The sequence below is a fragment of the Spermophilus citellus genome (assembly GCF_964194105.1).
Source record: "Spermophilus citellus genome assembly, chromosome: 7".
NCBI classification, from domain to species: Eukaryota; Metazoa; Chordata; class Mammalia; order Rodentia; family Sciuridae; genus Spermophilus; species Spermophilus citellus.
In genome coordinates, this window is record NC_138188.1 from 34,228,888 (window position 1) to 34,252,197 (window position 23,310).

The 23,310-nt window shown below is 34.8% G+C and overlaps 1 protein-coding gene across 2 annotated transcripts in view; it reads right to left on the reverse strand.

The window, feature by feature from the left end:
- Positions 1 to 23,310, reverse strand: part of STAG1 (STAG1 cohesin complex component) — a gene marked incomplete at its 3' end in the record, with an annotated part of 366,347 nt that overhangs the window by 255,766 nt on the left and 87,271 nt on the right. For both annotated transcript variants that reach the window (XM_081301202.1, XM_081301201.1), the window contains exons 2-3: positions 9,173 to 9,283; positions 4,053 to 4,155 (exon numbers count right to left, since the gene is read on the reverse strand). In XM_081301202.1, the coding sequence (XP_081157328.1) occupies positions 4,053 to 4,155; positions 9,173 to 9,201 (132 nt within the window). In that variant the 5' untranslated portion in view covers positions 9,202 to 9,283. The remainder of the gene's footprint in view (positions 1 to 4,052; positions 4,156 to 9,172; positions 9,284 to 23,310) is intronic.

The window sequence follows — 23,310 nt, forward strand, 5'->3', positions numbered from 1 at the left end:
GCAGCCATTATGAAGTCAAACAACAACAAGTGCTGGCGAGGATGTGGGGAAAAGGGTACTCTTGTACATTGCTGGTGGGACTGCAAATTGGTGTGGCCAATTTGGAAAGCAGTATGGAGATTCCTGGGAAAGCTGGGAATGGAACCACCATTTGACCCTGCTATTGCTCTTCTCGGACTATTCCCTGAATACCTTAAAAGAGCATACTACAAGGATACTGCCACATCCATGTTCATAGCAGCACAATTCACAATAGCTAGACTGTGGAACCAACCCAGATGCCCTTCAATAGATGCATGGATAAAAAAAAAAAAAAATGTGGCATATATACACTATGGAGTATTACGCAGCACTAAAAAATGACAAAATCATGGAATTTGCAGGGAAATGGATGGCACTAGAGCAGATTATGCTAAGTGAAGCTAGCCAATCCCTAAAAATCAAATGCCAAATGTCTTCTTTGATATAATGAGAGCAACTAAGAACACAGCAGGGAGGAAGAGCAAGAGGAAATGATTAACATTAAACAGAGCCATGACGGGGGACGGAAAGGGAGAGAAAAGGGAAATTGCATGGAAATGGAAGCAGACCCTCATGGATATACAAAATTACATATAAGAGGTTGTGAGGGGAATGGGAAAAAAAAAACAAGGAGATAAATGAATTATCGTAGATGGGGTAGAGAGAAAAGATGGGAGGGGAGGGGAGGGGGGATAGTAGAGGATAGGAAAGGAAGCAGAATACAATAGTTACTAATATGGCATTGTGTAAAAATGTGGATGTGTAATCAATGTGATTCTACAATCTGTATTTGGGGTAAAAAATGGGAGTTCATAACCCACTTGAATCTAATGTATGAAATATGATATGTCAAGAGCTTCGTAATGTTTTGAACAACCAATTAAAAAAATAAAAATAAGGAAAAATAAATGCATACAATTATGGGCCAATTAAAATTTTTTAAAGGAAGTAAAGAAGCAGAAATAAGAATAAATTAAAGAATGTAACAAAACATAGCTAAACAAAGTTATATATAATCGCTTGCCTAGCACGTGTAAGGCACTGGTTTCGATCTCTAGCACCACATAAAAATAAATTAAAAAAAGACATGCTCTCTATTTACAACTACAAAAAATTAGTTATATATTATTCAAATTTGCATTTATCCAAAAAGGAAGTAGTTGACATAAAATGCCCAATCAGTCTTCAGAACAAGTACCTGGTACATAAGTCAAATATGATCATTCTGACAATCATTTATTTCAATATTAACAGACTGGTATTCTGACTTCCTTAAGAAAAAGAATATGGGAATTGGGATATTCATTTAAATCCTAATTCTGCTACTCACTGTCTGTTTTCTGCTGTGTAAAATGCACGAAGAGCTATTTCATAGAAGTGGTGCGAGGATTAAATGACATAAAAATCACCACTTAATGCAAAGCCCAATTTAAAAGCTCAGGAGGGGACTGGGTATTGTGTCTCAGAGGTAGAAGGCTCACCTGGCATATGTGGGGTTTGATCCTCAGCATCACATAAAAATAAAATAAAGTTATTGTGTCCAAATACAACTAAAACAAACAAAAAAAAATTTTTTTAAGAAACACCTCAGGAGGTAGTATTCTACTGTGTTGTGTTGTCTCCCTGATCATGAAATGGAGTGGACAGCCCTGTGAACTACTGAGTATGAATATAATGACCAAAGTATAAATAACACAAGTCTAAAATGTTATTTTACTGTGATATTTTTTCCAATTCCAAGTTCATCCTGTCGATGTACTATTTACCTATTAGATTATATAGCTGCAATTTCACTAAATAAAGTTAGAAGTTAAAACCAAGTGTAACAAGTGTGTACGCAAATGGAAGAAGTTTGCCTTCCATCTTGGAAAAAGAAAAAAAGTTTGACCTGGAAAAATAAGTAACTAAGAATTCTGGCAAACAGAAAAGTAATTATATAAAAAAATCTTATTAACTCACTATCAAAGACTTCTATATTTATATCTATTTATCTATCTACAATAACTGGTTAAACAACATAACCATAAACTACAACAGGTGGGTAGAATTTAGATCACGTTTCTAACCAACAAAGTATATAAGTGTTTTTTTGGTTATATTAATAAAACACTGTTATCTTGGGGTGTGATACTAATATTGCAGTGAAAACAAAGTAAGCTCTCACTTTTTTTAAGTGACTATAGTATTACAATCAATATTTTTTGTTTTCATGTATTCCTGGATCATCTCTCTGACCTCAAGGCAGGCCACAGAAAGTAGAAACTCTCTTCCCTATAGCAGGTCCTACAAACTCTGCTTCCCTTGCTTTCTTGTCTTGGAGCTGCCCCCACCCCCACCCCCACAATCTAAATTATCCTTGCCTGGTACTAGGTCATGAGACACTCACCTCATTCCAGAGGCCTCCTGCCCCATACCCTGGAGAGAGGTCAAAAAGGTACTGAAGCAGACAGGCCTTGCTGGGTTTCCCTATCCAGTGAACTAGCATTAGATATGCAATAAAGTTTCCATAAAACCCCCAAAGACCAGAGTTCAGAGAGATTCTGGCCCTCTGGAAATGTGGAGGTTCCCAGAAGGTGGCACACCCTCAACAAGTATTAAAGCTCAGTGCCCCTTCTCTCATATCTCTACCTATGCTTCTCTGTATCTTCATTTTCCTAATGTCCTTTATAATAAACTGGTAAAGCTAACTATTTCCCTGAGTTTTGTGAGCTGCTCAAGCAAATTAATCAAAGGAAAGGGCTGTAGGAAACCCAATTTATAGACAGTTGGGTTAGAAGCACAGGCAAAACAACCTGGGCCTTATAACTACTGGTAGTGGGAGTTTGGGGACCGAGCCCTCAACCTATGGTATCTGATACTATCTTCAGCTAGATGATGGACTGGGATTGTGAATCAGTGGTAGAACCCATGCCAGATAGATGGTGTCAGAATAAATTGGATTACAAGATAACCAGCTGATGTCTGCTTCTACAAAATACTTGCTTGCTTACTTACTGGTAAGGAAAAAAAACAAACATTTACAGATGAAATAATGTCTAGGATTGCCTTAAAAATAACATGAGAAGGAAAGAAAGCAAAGAGGTGGAGAGATGAAACAAGAGAACTGCTGAATGGGAGGGAAAAGAAGGGAGAAGGGGATGGTGAAGGGAAGCATGGATGGTGAAAGGAGACCCTCATCATTATATAAAACACATGTATGAAGATGTGAAAATGCATTCTGCTGTCATATATAAATTAAAAAATTACATTAAAAAAAAGAACTGCTGAAGATGGACAATGGGTATATAGCAGGCGGGTAGGAAGGGTCATGATACTACTTGTTGAAGATGGAAACTGGGTAAATGTGTGTGGCGGTATTCATGATACTACTATGTCTCCTATAAACGTAGGCTAAAATTATTCATAAGAACATTCATCAGAGGGAGGAAAACAACTACTAGTAGCAAAAATTGCCATACATGAGTACAGAATGCTACAAGCCTTAATCTCTTGACATATTTTTACTATTATCTCTGAAAAGTTTATGCATGTTTAATTAACTGAAAGTCTTAGAACATGTACAGGTATCCTCAGAGGAAGGATATCTAAATATCTTCTAAAATTCTCAATCATCTAACAATGAGACTATATTCTCAGTCTAATCCCAGATCTCTAAACTAGTACTCTCAAACTGAACACTTAAGAGCACATCAAAATAGAGAATCAAAAAAGAAGTAATCAAGAATTTCAAGTGAAAAGCAGGAGTCTTAAATAACTATACCCTATGCAAATGTTAGAACTACTTCTATGCCTTCAAATGATGCGCCAAATATGGAAGGCAAAAAAAGATACAATAATTTCCTTTTTCTTATCACTGCAAAGCTAGTTTACAAAGAAAAGTTTCCAAAAATTTCTAAGCCTTCACTAGAATTTTTACAAATAATAATAAAAGAGTGTTTAACAGCACTAGTACTACAAGTAACAAATAGCTATTATAAAACCCATTTATATCATGACTATTAAAGAAATAAAGAAGACAAGTAAATACATACTGGAGGCCGGCCAGGACGACCCCTTTTTCTTTTTCCTTTGACCTCTGTTTCTTCAAGTTCGCTGCCAGCATCAGAATGAGCAGTAGTTTCATTAGTTGAATCCCTAGAAAACATTATTTTAGTAAACAAATTAATTAATAAATACAATGCAGCGCTATTCTACTACTTATCTCCTGCTGTATCACTAAATACAGGTGGTTAATATTTCTACTTTCAGAAAAACTCTTCACTAAACCAAAATTTTTATCCTTCCTCCTTAATATCACATTAACATTGAATGAAATGAACTCCCAAATAAAGAGGAAAATTAAAAGGAGGAAATGACTGTGGAAAGGGCAGCTTATATATAAAATATAAATGCAAAATACAACTGCAAAATACTAATTCTTCAGTATAAAAAGATGGAGGGTTAGGAGGAATTCTTTAAAATCCTTAAAGTCAGAGAAATCCTAGTAAATGGTGGAATGAGTTAGACATCATAACTCTAAGTACATGTATGAAGACACAAATGTTACAAAAATACTTGTGTATAATCAGTGACTTGAAAAATTGTGCTTTATATGTGTAATGTGAAATGAATTGCATCCTGCCATTGTATATGACAAATTAGAATAAAGAATTTAATTTAAAAATGTTTAAAGGGACTCTTAAAAAGTAAGTTATTATAAATGTTATAAATATTATTAAAATAAAGGATTCATAGTATACAGTCTACAAATAATATTAAAATATACACTACTCTTTACTACAAATTCCACATAGCCACTTGATTCTCACAAAATGATTTTGATAAGTATAACTCTTTCATCCTTATCTAAAATTATGGTTGTAACTGATGAATAAACAACAGTTTCTGACATGAAAAAAAATAGTATTTTTTGTTATTCACTTTAATGAACAGAATGTAAAAGTGAAATGAAAAAGATATCAGTTGGAATTTCACTCATTAGTCAATACTACAAGCAACTTTTTTGCTGAATCAGAAGAATTCTCAATACTAGAAGAATATTGTGGGGCTGGGGATGTGGCTCAAGCGGTAGCACTCTTGCCTGGCATGCGTGCGGCCTGGGTTTGATCCTCAGCACCACATACAAAGATGTTGTGTCCGCCAGGGGAAAAAAAAATTAAAATTCTTTCTCTCTCTGTCTCTCTCTCTCTTTAAAAAAAAAAAAAGAATATTGTGCTATTCACAATGTAAGGCTATATCTAACACACCTCTAAGTTTAGAGCACATTCTTAACAACTTCCCTCTCATTTTCTAAACTCCGTACACAATAAACTAAACAGTAAATCAAATCATGATTTGTGGTATTTCCTCATTTTCATGGTGTAAATACTGGGAATATTTACATAGCCATAGCCAATTTCAAACTATCAAAGTGGCATAAAGAGTTGAGAAATGATGAAATGCAGTACATCATTAAATCATATTCCACCATACGTATACAACAGGTCTTAAGTTACAACCTCAATAGTGATATATACAAAATAATTAGAAAATTATGAATTTTGAGTATATATTTTTATTTTTAGTATGATTTAATTTTAGGCTTACGTCACTTAATGTTTTATAATGGCTATGGTTGTATTTAACTGGCTTTCAAAACTTCCTGAAAGTTTTGGCTTTCACAAGCCAATACAGGTTGGCTCCAACATGGCACTGAAAAAGAATAGATCATATGAACAAGAATCTCTTCACTAAATTCTACATTACTAACTCTATTAAGGAACTACATAAAATTACAAAAAGCAGGAAGGATACACAATAGTAATAGCAATAGTAAACCTAATTCAAAATCTACTATTTTCAATCTGCTTCACTAATGTTCTTCTTAATCTCTCCTTGTTTTGATTCCTTAAAGCTTAATTCTCAGTGTCTGCTCTTTTCTCCTTTGTAGATATATCTCTTCCACTTAATGTATAACTTCTATAAAAATTACTTGGATATCTTATCAGTAGATCTGACCACATTTCAGATCTCTGATTCAAGATTATTAACTTGTATATGTGCTTCTTTGAAAGCTACCTCACATCCACCAAATACATCTAAAATTAGTCCAAAGTGGGAAATGGGAAGAGGGAGGGAAGGGGGGTGAGAATGAGAAGAGGAAAAGGGTGGAAAAAGAATGGATGACAATTATCAATGTATAATATATGCATGTATGGAAATATCACAGTGAAATCCATTAATTTGTATAATTTATGTGTGCGTGGTTTTTTTTTTGTACTGGGGCTTGAACTCAGGGACCCATGACCACTGAGCCACATCCCCAGCGCTATTTTGTATTTTATTTAGAAACAGGATCTCACTAAGTTGTTTAGCACTTTGCTGTTGCTTAGGCTGGCTTTGAACTCATGATCCTCTTATCTCAGAGCCTCCCAAGCTGCTGGAATTACATGTGTGCATCAGTGTACCCAGCATTAATTGTAATTTTTAAAAATGAAAAAAACTTAAGGGCAATTCTGATTAAGTTCTGGCTCTCTCTGCTAATGGAAACATCATTATTTAACTGCTTTTTAAAGTTTAGTGCATGGGTGTGTTTTAAATTACTATACAAACTTGTATCACCACTATTATTCTCTTATTCAAATTCATGATGGTATCACTTTTCCTCTTGTGCCTCCTGCTAACAAGTCCTCCCCAATCATCCTTCTCAGTATAATAATCATCACTCATTCTTTCCATTATTATTAATTACCACGATCACCACTCCCCAAAATGATCTCAATTAATCTCCCTGTTTTTATCATCCCCTCTGTCCAAGCCATTCTACACATTACTACCAAAACATTCTCATATCATGTTAATCCCTGCTTGCAAATCTTCTATTTAAAACTATAAATAATATTATAAATAATATCTTCGACTTAGCAAACTTAAAAGGACTTCACAGTTAATATTTTAGACTTGTGGGTCTTCAGATCTCTACAGTTAATACTCTGATGCCACAGCATAAATGTAATCATATACAATATATAAATGAATGAACATAACTATTTTCCAATATTATACCCATATATTATCTTTACTTTACAAATGGTGGAAATTGAAGTTTTTATTCCTCTACAATGAAGACAGGTACTATGGTTTGAAAACATGTCCCCTAAAAGGCTCATGTGTTAAAGACTTGGTCACCAACCCTTGGCAAAACAGGGAAGTGATAAAACCTTTAGGAAGCAGTGAAGGCATGCCCTTGAAGGGGATGCTGGGGCTCCAGCCACTGCCTTTCTCTCTTTGCTTTCTGGTTGCCATGAGATGAGCAGTTTGCTCAACCACATACTCTCCACCATGATCCTCACCAACTCAACAGGGACAACTGATTATGGACTAGAACCTCTGACACTATAAGCCAAAATGAACCTATCTTCCTTATAAGTTGATTGTCTCAGGTATTTTGTCACCACCAACTCAACAGGGACAACTGATTATGGACTAGAACCTCTGAAACTATAAGCCAAAATGAATCTATCTTCCTTATAAGTTGATTGTCTCAGGTATTTTGTCACCAAGACAAAAGGCTGTGATAGAATATATAACACATCAACAAAATCCCCAGAAAATCATGTTTATTAGTTTTCAACTTTATCTCTAGTTGACAAATCTAAACCAGAGTTCATTTACCCATTCCCTCTAAATACACAGACATTACAGATTTACATTTTTCTGAAAATATTTCAGTTACAAAGCATAATAACACTAAACATCCATACATCATCTTTAAATACTAACACAGTCTAAATATAACCTGTTTCATATAAGAGTTATTAACATGAGGGCCTGTCTAATATTAGTGTGTGCCAGGAGCAAATCATACCAAAAAAAATGAGACACAAAAATGCACAGTTTAGGAGATGCATCAGAAACAATGAGAGAGGGAATGTTATTTTAAGCATGGTGAAAGAAAAAAAACATATGGAAATGTAGAAGCAAAGAAGGACACCTACCTAAAACTTGAGGGTTCAAAGGAGCTTTGTTAGAGGCATAACACTTTGCTAGAGACACACATAGGTGGATACCTGAGTCCTTACCTGAGTTAGACAGGATAGAATAGAAGTGCATAAACACAAAAGGCAAAAGCAAACAAACAAACAAAAAACCATGGGGACTGCAAAAAAAATCAGTGTTATATTCAAATCAAGGTACAGACGCGTGAAGTAAGTAGGTAGAAAAGACTTCTATTTTCTATATTAGAGAGAAAGAACAAAGGAAGGTATTAACCATCTTTTAGGCCAGTTAAGGAATTTAGAAAGCTTTATTTCTTGGAACTGAGGGGGAAAAAGATATCCAGGAGAGTAATCAGAAGGCTGTCCTTTGGAAAAGAGGTATATAGATTAACAGGACCAGTAATAAGATAAATGTTTAAATTCATCACTTTCATTATAGCTAAACCATCATTATCATATAGGGCCAAAGTATATTGATCCTTATATTTATAGCTATGAAATGAACAGTATCTGCTATTACTGTTAATATATTTCCCAGAGATTCCAAAAGAAATTCCAGTTCTAAATTTGTCCTCCAAATCTAAGGAGATGCCACCAAAAATATCAAATAGTACTCCCTTACATTACTTCAGGTAATCAGAATAGCTCAACAATTTCAATCTCAGGGGATAGAAAAGAGCCTTTTAAAAAATTTAAAGGAGAGCAGGGAGAGGGTACAAAAAGTATGATATAGGGTTAAAGTTAATACACTTTTCCTTGTAAATGGCCAGATTGAATATTTTTTGGCTTCTGAGATAATATTCATCATCATAATTTAAAGTATAAAGCAGCCATAACATGTATGTGAAGAACACTATATAAAGCAAAACCAGTGTTAGTCTGGATCCAATAACAATTTACAAAAATAGGCAGCATTTGGCTCTTGGGTCATAATTTGCTGAGCCCAGATATAGGACATGAACATCTTTTCTGTTCAATATCAGAGAACATGCTGACATTCTCTTAGCAAGGACATGAATGCATATGGTAATTATATACATGAATACTTAAACTTTCAAACATACTGTCTCAATATCAAAGAACATATTTACTGTGTCTCATCAAAGAGAACCCTATAATATAGAATCTGTATCCATCTTTCTTTTTAAAACAGGAAAGAAAATTCTAATACTTACTGTAACACTGGTAACTCTGAAGTAATCATTGCTAGAGCAGTTGTTCCACAATGCAGCAAAAGAATCAAGTTCTGTATAATTCAAAATTTTAAAACAACCACAAAGGTAACCCTGTTAATTGGAAAAAAAATAAGAATTATTTAAAAATAAAGTGATATGCCAGATAAATAGACTACAATCAATCAGTACCTCTAGCAATCTCACTACTTAATATTTACCCAAATAAGTTGAATCCACACAGAAACCTGCACAAGGATGTTTACCATATCTTTATTCATACTTGCCAAAACTTGGAAACAACCAAGATATTCTCTACTAGTGAATAGAAAAACACACGGTGGTACAGACAATAGAATATTGCTCGGTATTTAAAAGAAAAAAACAATCAAGCCATGAAAAGAAGAGAAATCTTAAATAAATATTACTAAGTGAAAGAACTCAATCTGAAACGAGTGCATACTGCATGACTTGAATTATACAGTACTCTTGAAGAAACAAATCTATGGAGACAATAGATCAGTGGTTGCAGGATGGTGCAGGCCGGAATGAAAATGAATAGGCAGAGCACAGGGGGTTTTAAGAGCAGTAGAACTTTTATGAATGATACTGTAATGATGGATATGTAATACAGCTGTAAAAAACCTGTAGAATATGTCACTGAGTGAATTCTAATTCAAAATCTACAGACTCTGGATGGTAATACTTTGTCAATGTAGGTTGTATCTAACAAAGGTACCACTTTGGTAACTATGCGGACAGTAGGAGAGATTGAGCTGGAGTCAGTGGGTATAAGAGAAATCAGTCAGACTTTTGCTCAATTTTAGTATAAATCTTAAAACTGCTCTAAAAAATACTCACTAAAAAAAGTAAATAATGTATCAGCAGATTAAGGTATCCAACAGATGCTAGCTAATTTATGTCCTGATATCTTAATATTTCTTGTTCCTTAGTCAATGTTTGACCTCACGTAGATTTAAGTGTAAGAGTTCATGTAGATATGCAAATACAGACACAATGCCCCCATTTATTAAAACAAGGAATATCTTTGTTAGTCATGTACCATGCTGCAAAGGATGAAGGTAGGGTAATGACTCGGAATACAACTGCTAACCTAATCATCTCATAGTATAATACTCTGCCTCATACATGGTTATTAACTGAATCAAAAGCAAGGATTTAAAGGGCACAGATTATTTCCAATTACATGGAGTTTTATTTGTAAATCACTAGGTCCTATTTCTTTAATCACAGGAATTCACTATCAATGTAATTATATTAACTATATAATACAATGTTATTAATTTGAGCCTCATTTTTTATTCCTGAAGATTCTCTTAGCAGTGTATGCATCACACAAACACACAGGCAGGTGATGGGGGTGTTAGGGCACCACAAAATTTGCTAAGCAAATCAATGGTTACAATGACAATAAGATTATTTAAGAAGCTGCTTTTCAACAGTTTCTATTAAATTGTATTCTAACTACACAGTAATATAGTTGTTAACTATTTTTGCTAGAATTATGATTATCACCTATGTTAATGATATCAAATTACGGATATTAAGAGAAAAAATATCCAATATAACATACATAAATATATAATTGAATTATCTTTAATAAAAACATGGAAGTAGTAGTATTCAACCAAGAAAACAACATTTCAATCTCTCTTCTCAGTGAAACTTAATCTGTGAATGAAGACAGATTTTGTAGCTCTTTCAGGAAGATTGCCAAAACAGATTTAGATCTTCCAAGTTACATAGCAATTTACACTAAAAGATGACCTAAATCACCAAGCAACATAAAGATACTAGAAAAGACCAGGTGCAGTGGATCACACCTGTAATCTCAGCAGCTCAGGAGGCTGAGGCAGGAGGATCTCAAGTTCAAAGCCACCCTCAGCAAAAGCAAGGCTCTAAGCAATTCAGTGAGACCCTACCTCTGAACAAAATATAAAAGAGGGCTGGAGATGTGGCTCAGGTGTCATGTGTCCCTGAGTTCAATCCCCAATACCAAAAAAAAAAAAAAAAAAAAAAAAAACAAGAAAAGAGAGTGGTAAATCTTTTGATAATATTAATCTAGAAACTCTCAGATATTAAGCATACAAAAGGATACTTTTAACCACAATTTAATCATGTGCTCAGTGGGACAGGGATAAAGTTCATTTGTAACAACAGGTTAGATCACTATTCTACTCTCTCACCTAAATATTTATCCTAATATGCTATTCTTACAATCTCTTGGTAACACGAACCTAAAAATCAAAAGGAAACAGAGCAGAGTTATTAAGAGTTTGAATTCTGGAGCCAAACTGCCTAGGTACTTATAACAAGTATGCTACTTTCTAGCTCTGCAACCCACTATGCCTCAGCATTCTCATCTGGAATAATAAAAGAAGCCATACTTCATATAGTAGCCATGGAGAGTGACTGTAGGAATACCTCGAACTCTTTAATGAGTATTAATTATTAGGCACAGGAAGAAGGGGCAGATAGACAAAGCATAAAAGAATGTAAGCTCCTTAAGGGCAGGAATTGTTCTTTTTACTTATTGCTGTATTTATAATGTCTAAAACCTAGTAAACATGTTTAATTAAAAATGTGTACGTTAGTCATCAGAGAAATACAAATCAAACTACAAGGAAATATTGCCCCACTCCAGTCAGAATGGTTATTATTTTAAAAAGGTAAAAGAAAGAAGTAGTAAGATAAAAGATAAGTATTAGGGAAGACGCGGAGAAAGGGAATGCTTAGACATTGCTGGTAAGAATAGAAATACTACAGCCATTATGGAAACAATGTGGATGTTTCCCAAAAAAATTAAAAACAAAACTGTCACACAATCCCAAGAAAATAAAATCAGTATGACATCTGCACTCTTTTTAATTAACCTAACTGCCCTTAAACATGAACTGATAAAGAGAATGCAGTATACATACACAATGAACAGTAAGCTGACTCTACTCCACAATTTCATATTGTATATTGCAAAATACCTATAAAAAAGAATCTTGAATGTTCTCACCACAAACAAGTGATGTTTAAAGTGATACATAGGATAAGTACCCTGAATTGAGCATAACACTTTGTATGTATACATGTACCAAAATATTACAAGGTACCCCATAAATGGGTGGGGGTGGTGTTAAGGAGAGTACACAAAAATAAGGATAAGAACTCCTGGGGCTGGGATTGTGGCTCAGCGGTAGAGCGCTCACCTAGCACGGGCGGGACCCGGGTTTGATCCTCAGCACCGTATAAAAATAAAAGCATTGTGTTGTGTCCAGCTACACCAAAAAATAAATATTAAAAAAAAACTCCTATAATTTGGAAAGTAACAAAAGTTATCGGACTTTTCTTTTAAACAAAAACAGTTGAGGAATACATTCCTAGTAACCAATCCACTAAACCCATGACTCTCAAAGTGAAGGTAAGGGTTTGTACAGGGTTAAAAGGGTCAAGAAAAGGAATATAATACATGGAAATGGAACAGGAGTAAGACTGGGAAGTCTCCTCTACAAGTGACCTTAAATACACATAATCACATAACACAGATGAATACTCCTCAATTAATGGAAAATGAAAGCAAAAAATAAGACAGGTCCAAAGAGCTCTGAACTGTTTTGTTACTCCATGATAGCCATACCTTTTCCCAAAAATGCTGTCTACACAATATTTTAGCTACAAACACTCAAAACACACTAGCCACATTTTTCTTTAATTTTTATAAATTACTGATGGCTATTTTTCTAAATGTCTGAATCTGCATTAAAGTGCAACAAAATTCATCATCTCTAGTCATAGTCTCCCATCACAAAAGAGAGACTCCGGAGATACACAAAACCAAATAAATTTATAGGAGTAAACAGTAACTCAGCAGTCAAACAGAACAAGAAGTAACATGAGCAGCGTGAAAACGCAAGGAAGAAAAGGAGTACAAACAATGCAGGAGAGCCTAAATATACAGGAAGACCTAAAGGCATTGGAAAATGGTCAAATAAAGAACTCAAGGAATACTTTAGACAGATGGAATGGAATCTTAAAGAGGACATGAGACAGCAAATTCAAACAATGAAAGAACACATTGAAAATGAATTACATAAACAGATAAAAGAAGCAAATAAGCAATTTTACCAGGAGGTAGAGATTATAAAAAAAAAATACTCCTAGAAATGAAGGAAACTATAAACCAAATTAAAAACTCAAATGAGAGTATCACTAACAGAGTGGAGCAAGTAGAAGCCAGAACGTCAGACAATGAAGACAAAATATATCATCTTGAAAAGAGTCTAGCCAACTCAGAAAGGCTGGTAAGAAACCATAAGAAAAATATCCAAGAGATATGGGATAACATAAAAAAACCCAAACTTAAGAGTCATCGGGATAGAGTAAGGTATAGAAATCCAAACCAAGGGAATGAGCAATCTCTTGAATGAAATAATTTTAGAAAACTTTCCAGATATAAAAAAGGAAACGGATGTACAAATTTTAGATGCTTAAAGGACACCCAGAATACAAAATCACAGTAGAACTACACCAAGACACACTGTTATGAAGATATCCAATATACAGAACAAAGAGACAATATTAAAAGCTACAAGAGAAAGGAAGCAGAGTACATTCAGGGGTAAACCAATAAGGTTAACGGCAGATTTTTCATCACAGACGCTGAAAGTGAGAAGATCCTGGAATAACGTATTTCAAACACTGAAAAAGACAATGGATGCCAACCAAGAATTTTGTATCCAGCAAAATTAAGCTTCAGGTACAACAACGAAATAAAACAAACTCTCCTCAAGTTCAAGAATCAAATAGACCACAACACAATAATTATGGGTGACTTCAACACAACTCTCTCACCATTAAACAGATCCTCCAAACAAAAGTTGAATAAAGAAACTATAGAACTCAATATCACAATCAATAACCTAGACTTAACTGACATATATAGAATATATCAACCATCATCAAGTGGATATACTTTTTTCTCAGCAGCACATGGATCCTTCTCAAAAATAGACCATATATTATGCCATAGGGCAACCCTTAGTAAATATAAAGGGGTGGAGATAATACCATGAATTTTATCTGATCATAATGGAATGAAACTGGAAATCAATGATAAAAGAAGAAAGGAAAAATCCTACATCACATGGAAAATGAACAATATGTTACTGAATGATCAATGGGTTACAGAAGACATAAAGGAGGAAATCAAAAAATTCTTAGAGATAAATGAAAATACAGACACAACATATCGAAATCTATGGGACACAATGAAAGCAGTTTTAAGAGGGAAATTCATTGCCTGGAGGTCATTCCTCAAAAAAAGAAAAAACCCAACAAATAAATGAGCTCACATTTCATCTCAAATCCCTAGAAAAGGAAGAGCAAACGAACAGCAAATGTAGCAGAAGGCAAGAAATAATTAAAATCAGAGCGGAAATCAACGAAATGGAAACAAAAGAAACTATTGAAAAAATTGACAAAACTAAAAGTTGGTTTTTTGAAAAAATTAATAAGATCGACAGACACTTAGCCATGCTAACAAAGAGAAGAAGAGAGAGAACTCAAATTACTAATATATGGGATGAAAAAGGTAATATCACAACAGATGCTACAGAATACAGATGATAATTAGAAATTATTTTGAAGCCCTATATTCCAATAAAATAGAAGACAGTGAAGACATCGATAAATTTCTTAAGTCATATGATTTGCCCAGATTGAGTCAGGAGGATACACACAATTTGAACAGACCAGTATCAATAGATGAAATAGAAGAAGCCATCAAAAGACTACCAACCAAGAAAAGCCCAGGACCAGATGGATATACAGTGGAGTTTTACAAAACCTTTAAAGAAGAATTAATACCAATACTTTTCAAGTTATTTCAGGAAATAGAAAAAGAGGGAGCTCTTCCAAATTCATTCTATGAGGCCAACTTCACCCTGATTCCGAAACCAGACAAAGATACCTCAAAGAAAGAAAACTACAGACCAATACCTCTAATGAACCTAGATGCAAAAATCCTCAATAAAATTCTGGTGAATCAGATACCAAAATATATAAAAAAAATTGTGCACCATGATCAAGTAGGATTCATCTCTGGGATGCAAGGCTGGTTCAATATACGGAAATCAATAAATGTTATTCACCACATCAATAGACTTAAAGATAAGCTGTCCTGATCTACTAAATCCCCCATGTGACTGATCAAAAATAAATGTTATTGATTGAATTGCTGAATTTAAAGTACATCACACGTATCAGTTTTTAAATAGCTAATAAGTTGAGAATAAAACCCCTGGGCTGGGGTTGGCTTAGCGGTAGGTAGAGTGCTTGCCTACTAGCACGTGCACGGCCCTGAGTTTGATCCTTAGCACCACTTAAAAATAAATAAATAAAATAAAGATATTGTGTCCAACTACAATTAAAAAATAAATATTAAAAAAAGAATAAATCCAACTTGCCTTATACTAAATTACCTCACATTAAATATGAAAGAATACATACAAATAAAAAACTGACAGAAATGTCAAAATTACTTGAATTTATATTTCCACAAGCTTTTTAAGAAAAAATGTTTTGTGGTTTTAAAAAATTAAATTTCCCAGAATTCAAACACTACCATCACCCCACCACCACTAACCTCCCTTCAGCAAGAAAAAAAAAAAAAAAAATTACAAGCTTTTTAATATTTTACTAATGAACTTACCTACTCATACAAATGAAAATTGTCTGGCAACTAAGAGTTTCATCAAGAAATGCCTATTAAATAAATAAACAGAAATGTCTATCATAGATGTAGAAACTATATAAGCAGAACAATATAAACATTCAAATTATATCCTTGGCTAAAGCAAATAAACATCTACCGTTAAATCAATTCTGGAAGGAAAAAAAACTGAGAAAATGTATTCTTAAAATATAACCACAAAAAAAAAATTCCTTACCAAAATCTGTATAACCAAGATTTTCATATATAAATTATTTCAAAAGTACAAAAACAACTACTACCATATTACCATGGCCCTAAAAAAACACCCCACTAGATTTAACAATACATGGTTATCCAAAAATAAAATGTATTAAATAAAATTCTCTTATGATTTATAATACAAGCTTTAAAAAGATTAATTGACACCCTTTCTACACAATCACTACCTTCATCTTCAATTAACTCAGTTTTACAAGATTAATTTGCAAAAATAGTTTTATAATGTTAATTATTCTGCGGAAACAAGAACGTTGTAATAAACCTCTCTTAACCCAACACCTATGTTTGCATTCTCTGGACTAGGGATAAATCTGTAGTCTCCAGGAAACATTCTAAAGTAATTTTCTATGAGCTACAGTCTCACAAGAATAAGGGGAGGGGACAATCATTAAAAACCAGGATCATATTTTTTTGGCCACCTCCATCATGTAAACGTCCAATGGGGTGGCGGGGGGGGGGGGGGGGGGGGTGTTAAAATTTGCTAAACGCCGAAAGAATGACAATAATGTTATCCCAAAATGTTTAAAATATGACAACTAATCTTAAGGAACTTAAAACTCACTAAAACAGAAAAAAAATACAGTCTGTGATAAGTAGACTAAGTTTTGTAAGGGAAGAAAATGTACCTATTGTTTGACACACTAAATGAAAAAAACTTTGAGACCATGATGTGAAAGAAATGAGTTAATAAATCTTACATATAACTTTTAAAAAAATGAAGTCCAAGCTAGGTGTGGTGGCACACACCAGTAATCCCAGCAATTCTGGAGACTAAGGCAAGAGGATCACAAGTTCAAAGCCAGCCTCAGCAATTTATCAAGGCACTAAGTAACTTAGCGTGATCCTGTCTCAACATAAAACACTAAAGCGAGGGTCGGGAGCCTGGGGATGTTGCTCAGTGATTAAGCATCCTGGGTTCAAACCCTGGTACCAAATAAAAAAGAAAAAATGAAGTCCTAGAAAAACCTGATCTATAATGGATTCTAACCTATAAAATAGGAGAACTAAGAATCCATATAGATATAAATGGATAATTGAATAAAAATAAATGAGGGAGAAGAGGAAATTCTTCTTTATCACAGATTTTAAAAGTATAGAAGGAATGAAATAAATGTGAATATTATCACTGGATATGCAACAATAACTTTTTCAGGTGAGGATCATTAATGGGTACTAAAAACTGATGAGCAAAAGTATAGTAAGAAATTTATACATAATAAAAAGGTATCTCACAAGATACTCATTAATTATAAAAGGAAAAATAAGTAATGTTACAATGGAGAACCTTTCCTTCCAAGTGATTAAAAGTTATCACTACTAATAGTGATAAGTATCCAAAAGGGTACCCTACTCTGATACAGAAGGGCACAACTCCATTTCTGTGATATCACGGCCAAACTGCATAATCTTGATTTAATCACAACCATAATCAGATAAACCAAATTAAGAACATTCTACAAAATAACTGGCCAAAGGTCATAAACACTTAGAAAACCTGAGAAACTGGCCCAGGTAAGAGCAGAGATGTGGCAACTACGCACACTGGATTCTGGACCAGAAAAAAAAGAATATTAACAAGAATGAATTATTAGAAGTAAAATTTAAATAAGGTCTGTATATTGAATTATCAGGTTAGTTAATTTTCAGGTTTTAATAATTGTGTTCTGGTTATATAAGATATTGGCATTTGGGGAAGATAAAGGATAACAGGGAAACATCTGTACTATTTTTACAATTTTATTATAAAAAGTAATTTTTAAAAGGGTATCTCAGGGAAATTGGGGGTTCATAACCCACTTCAATCTAATATATGAAATATGATATGTCAAGAGCTTTGTAATGTTGTGAACAACCAATAAAAAAAAAAAAGGTATCTCAGGGAAAACAGAAGGAAGACCAATAGGAAAATAGAAGAAAAAACAGTAGAGTACAGGAAGAGATCAAAGCAAGGGAGAACAGGAGGAAGGAAGGGAGAGAAAGAGGTACTTGAAAATGACATGGACCAAATTATACTTCCTGCATGTGTGAATATATCATAATAATTCCTACTTTTAGGTATAATTATAATGTATCAATTAAAAATAAACAGACATGAGACCAGTGGAATAAAGGACTGGGATCAGGAGGAGGAAGAAGGGGAAGAAAAAAGGAGAAAAAAGGAAAGTACTAGAGAATGAAATTGATCCAACTGTTCTGTGCATATATGAATATGTCACAAGGAACCCAACTATTACGTGTAATTATAATACACCAATAAAACATTTTTTTAAAAGACTGAATTATTTCAGGAGTAAAGAAGAAAAACTCAAACTAACTCCCACACTATACACTAAAACACAACTCAAAGATCCAAGAACACGAAGTAAAAAAAATTGGTGATGTATTTCATCAAATGACCTTTCAACTTTCTTCCTATGGTTCGAAACATTTCTTTTCTTGGTAATTCACTTATTAAACTTGGGCATCAGTGCTATCTAGGTTCCTCACTCTTACCCCTACCCAATATAATTTCTATCTCTTGCAGGTCAAAACTACAAATACTAATCACTATAACTAAATTGCACTTAAAACAAAACTATCTGCATATCCTACAGAGTATGACAAGAACATACTAAAAAATAAAATTCCAAAAGTCCTTGTCACAAAAAACAAATCAACTGTTGAAACCAATGATATTTTTACATGCCTGAAAATGCCAATACATGTTCAATCTCATTGCAAAAATTACTAACCAACGAATGGTAAAAGTCAGAGTCTACAACAAGGAGAGTAGAGTTCTTTTTTATTTTATGTTATACTTTGCTTATCCAAGGCTCTTCCCTTGTATTAGTTTCCAAAGTTTTGCCATAACAAAGTACCATGAACTGGATGGCTTTAAACAACATAAATTTATTATCACATAGTTCTGAAGGTTAGAAGTCTAAAATCAAAGTGTTGGCAGAGCCAAAACTCCCTCTGAAGACTCTATGGGAGGATCTCCAGTCATACCACACTCTTTTAGCTTCTGATAGCCCCAGGCATTCGTTGGGTGTTTTTCTTTCCTTCTTTTTCTTTTGGGGGGTGGTGGTGAGGTAAACTGCGGATTTAATCCAGTGCACTTAACCACTGACCACATCCCCAGCCCTTTTTTATTTTGAGACAGTGTCTTGCTAAGTTGCTCAGTGCCTTGCTAAATTGCTGGAGCTAGCTTTGAACTTGGGATCTTCCTGCCTCAGCCCCCAGAATCACTGGGATTATAAGCATGTGTCATGACAGCCAGCTATTTTGATTTTTGATAAGGGTGGGCATTGTACATGGAGCTCATGATAAAATGCTCCACGAAGGTTGAAGGTATAGCTCAGTGGTAGAGTGCTTTTGCTCTTATCTAGCGTGCACAAGACCCTGGGTTCAAACCCCAGCAGAGAACAGTGAAGAACAGAGCCCACCTCACTTCCCTGTGCCTCTTGGCATTCCCATTCCTGGGAAGAGACCAAAGGCCTCCACCTTTGGACTTTATTGCCCCTCCATGCATGGGTAATTTTTCTGTTTTTGTTATAGGGAAAAGAGATTTCTCTGAAGAAGAGTCCAAGGGGTTCCCAGAGAGAAGGGAAAGTTCAACTTAGGACCAGTGGGGGGTTCTTGGCATACACACACACACACACACACACACACCCTTCTTCCTTATTTCTAGGTCTGTTAATATTTAAAATGTTACATTCACTGAATAAAGTGCCAAGATCTTTTCTTCAAAAATATTCTACAGTATCTACTGGATAACACCTATTTATAAAACTATCTTGTTTTATATTTATACATTGATATTTTCAGTTTTATGGGTAGGTCAAGGTTTTGGACATCATTGTATAAAAACACCTCAACTACCTAGAACATAGCTGGAAACTAGGAGAAACATTCTCAAACATTCTAAGTTCACTTAGTTACCCACTACTTATCCCAAACCATACTCTCATTTGCTCTCTCCACCTCCATGTGTATGCCACTTTCTAATCTTACTCATTTACAGGCTACCTATCACTGTTTCTCACATTCAGTGAAGGTATCTGCATTTTCATCAGATTTCTGCCCTCCCACATGTCTTCCTACCATGGGCAACATCTATTTAATCCCAAGTCTCAAGGTTCTCATACCTTTTCAATTCAAAAGACACATTCACACAGCCTCTGGATTTTAAGTGTTTTGAACCAATCTCACTCATTTATCCAATATTCACAATCTTTCTCATGCTGCACTACCATTATATCTGCTCCTCAATTTCACATACACAGCCTAATGCTCACTCGTGCCATTGTCTATTGTTCCTTCCTTGTCTCATTTCCTTAGTAAGCCTACATACGAGTGTTTACCTAGAATATTTACTCACCAACACTTTTAACACCTGCTCATTCTGTATGTCCTATTAGGTAAAGTCTAAGCCTCACATAATCCCACACTTTTCTTACATCCCAGACTATTGGGCTGTGTTAGAAAAGGGATCCCAGAACCATGAAAACTGATACCAGTACAAACTTATCTCTCACCATGCACAAAAGTTAACTCAAAATGGATCAAGGATCTAGGAATTAAACCAGAGACTCTAATAGAAGAAAAGGTAGGCCCTAATCTCCATCACATGGGGCTAGGCCCCAATTTAATTTCCTTAATAACACGCCTATTGCACAAGAATTAAAACCAAGAATCAACAAATGGGATGAATTCAAACTAAAAAGTTTTTTTCTCAGCAAAAGAAATAATATGTGAGGTGAATAGGGAGCCTACATCCTGGGAACAAATTTTTACCCCTCACACATCAGATAGAGCTCTATTCTCTAGGGTATATAAAGAGCCCAACAAGCACCAAAAATAATAATAATAATAATAATAATCCAATCAATAAATGGGCCAAGGACCTGAACAGACACTTCTCAGAAGAAGATATACATTCAATCAACAAATATACGAAAAAATGCTCAATCATCTCTAGCAATGCAAATTAAACTACTCTAAAATACCATCTCACTCCAGTAAGAGTGTCAGCCATTATGAAGACAGACAACAAGTGCTGACGAGGATGCGGGAGGAAAAAGGTACACTCATACCCTGCTGGTGGGACTGTGAATTGGTGCAGCCAATTTGGAAAGCAGTATGGAAATTCCTTGGAAAACTGGAAATGGAACCCCATTTGACCCCTATTCATCTTCTCGGACTATACCCAAAAAGACCTAAAAACAGCATATTACAGGGACACAGCCACATCAATGTTTATAGCAGCACAATTTACAATAGTTAAACTGTGGAGCCAACCTACATGTCCTTCAGTGATGAATAGATTAAAAAAAATGTGGCATTTATACATAATAGAATATTACTCGGCAATAAAAAAGAATAAGATCATGGCATTTGCAGGGAAATGGATGGCATTAGAGAATATTATGCTAAGTGAAGTTAATCCCAAAAAAAAAATGCCGAATATCTTCTCTGATAAAGAGGGGTGACTCGAGATGGAGTTGGGAGGGAGAGCAAGGGAGGAAGATTACTCTAGATAGGGAATAGGGGAGGGAGGGAAAGGGAGGGAGAATGTGAATAGCATGGGTGGTGAAAGGAGACCCTCATCAAAATACAAAATACATGTATGAAGATGTGAATTTGGTGTTAACATACCTTATATATAATCAGTGATATGATAAATTATGGTATAATGGTGTATTAAGAATTATAATGCAAAAATAAATTAAAAATTTTAAAAAAAACAATTTCAGGTGGAATCTTAATACTGTTAAGCACTCTTTTTGTTTGTTGATGGTTCACTCTCTGGTTCTATTCAACAACTATTAAAAAATTTCACTACTCTTACCCATTTCTTTGACCAACTTCAATTCAATAAAAATAAGTTATTAGTTAGAAATTATCTGCTCAATTTTTTTCCCTCTCTCTCACTTGTTCCTTACCCTTCAATACTCTTTCAGGAAACAAGATATCCTTCTTGCAACATTCCCCCTTGTCAATACTTCATTCTTTACTCCTTCCCAAAGCCTATAAACCACTCAACTGCCCCTATCAGATAAAACATATAAAGACTGTTACTTCCTATTCCTTGACAGGAACCACACTCTTGTTTTCCTTGGTTTCATAAAAGCAGCTTCCATCTCCTTTTTCATTCCCTCTAGTTAAAAAACAACAACAACAACCAAAAAAAAAACCATCTTACTTATACACAAGTTTCCACTGAAATTACTCTTTGGAGAAAAAAAAAAATCAGGAATTGTTTCCTGATTATTTCAAGATATTGAGGAATTATTATTGATGGTTTAGGTGTTTCTTAAGAGTTTTCTTTTAGAGAAATATATACTAAAATCATGTGGCTTCACTTGAAGAAAGGTGTATAGATTAAACAGTATTAATTAATGAGCTGCTAAACTCCATAAAAGGTACTTAAGGGACACTCCATAATAAGTACATAAGGGGAAACTTGTATAGTTGTATATTCCATCTACTTTGGTTGAAATTTTTCATAATAAAAAATTACTGCTGTTACTACTAACAATAAAACTACAAATCACATTAGAATACTCATTTTGAATGGATTTGGTTTTTAACCAAAACAGAAATTACTAAGCCTCCTGAGTTTGGGAAATATTCCCTTCCCCTCAACTGTAGGGCACGTCACATCAGAGAAATATAAACTTATGATGGAGAAAAGGAAACCTAACTTGCAGACTGATGCTCACTTCCTGGTCTTGGGGTCGATGCTCACTTCCTGGTCTTGGGGTCCCACCTGGCTAAAATGGCGCCTGGCGATCAGCCAGAAGGCGTTATCGTGGGTTGTGACGAAAAATCCGACCACCTCTAGGATAAGCTCAGAACACTTCCGTCCTCCTGGACAGCTCATGTATCCCCTTACTGCCTGTAGAATGGGTGAACTCTCCTCACCCTGCTGATCTTTATCCTGATTAGCTTCTATGCCTTATATTAGCTGTGTGTGCTTCCTCAATAAAGGAGCTCCAGCCTTGACTGGTCTCCCTGATGCGTCTGACTGTCCTCTGGTGAGGAAGGGCTGACCTCTGGCGGTCAGTTGGCCCTCTCCTTTCTTGGCTTGTCCAGGCTTGGGCATGTTCTCCCTCTCTCTCTCCTGCAGGTCAGGAGGGAACGAGGACTAAAAACG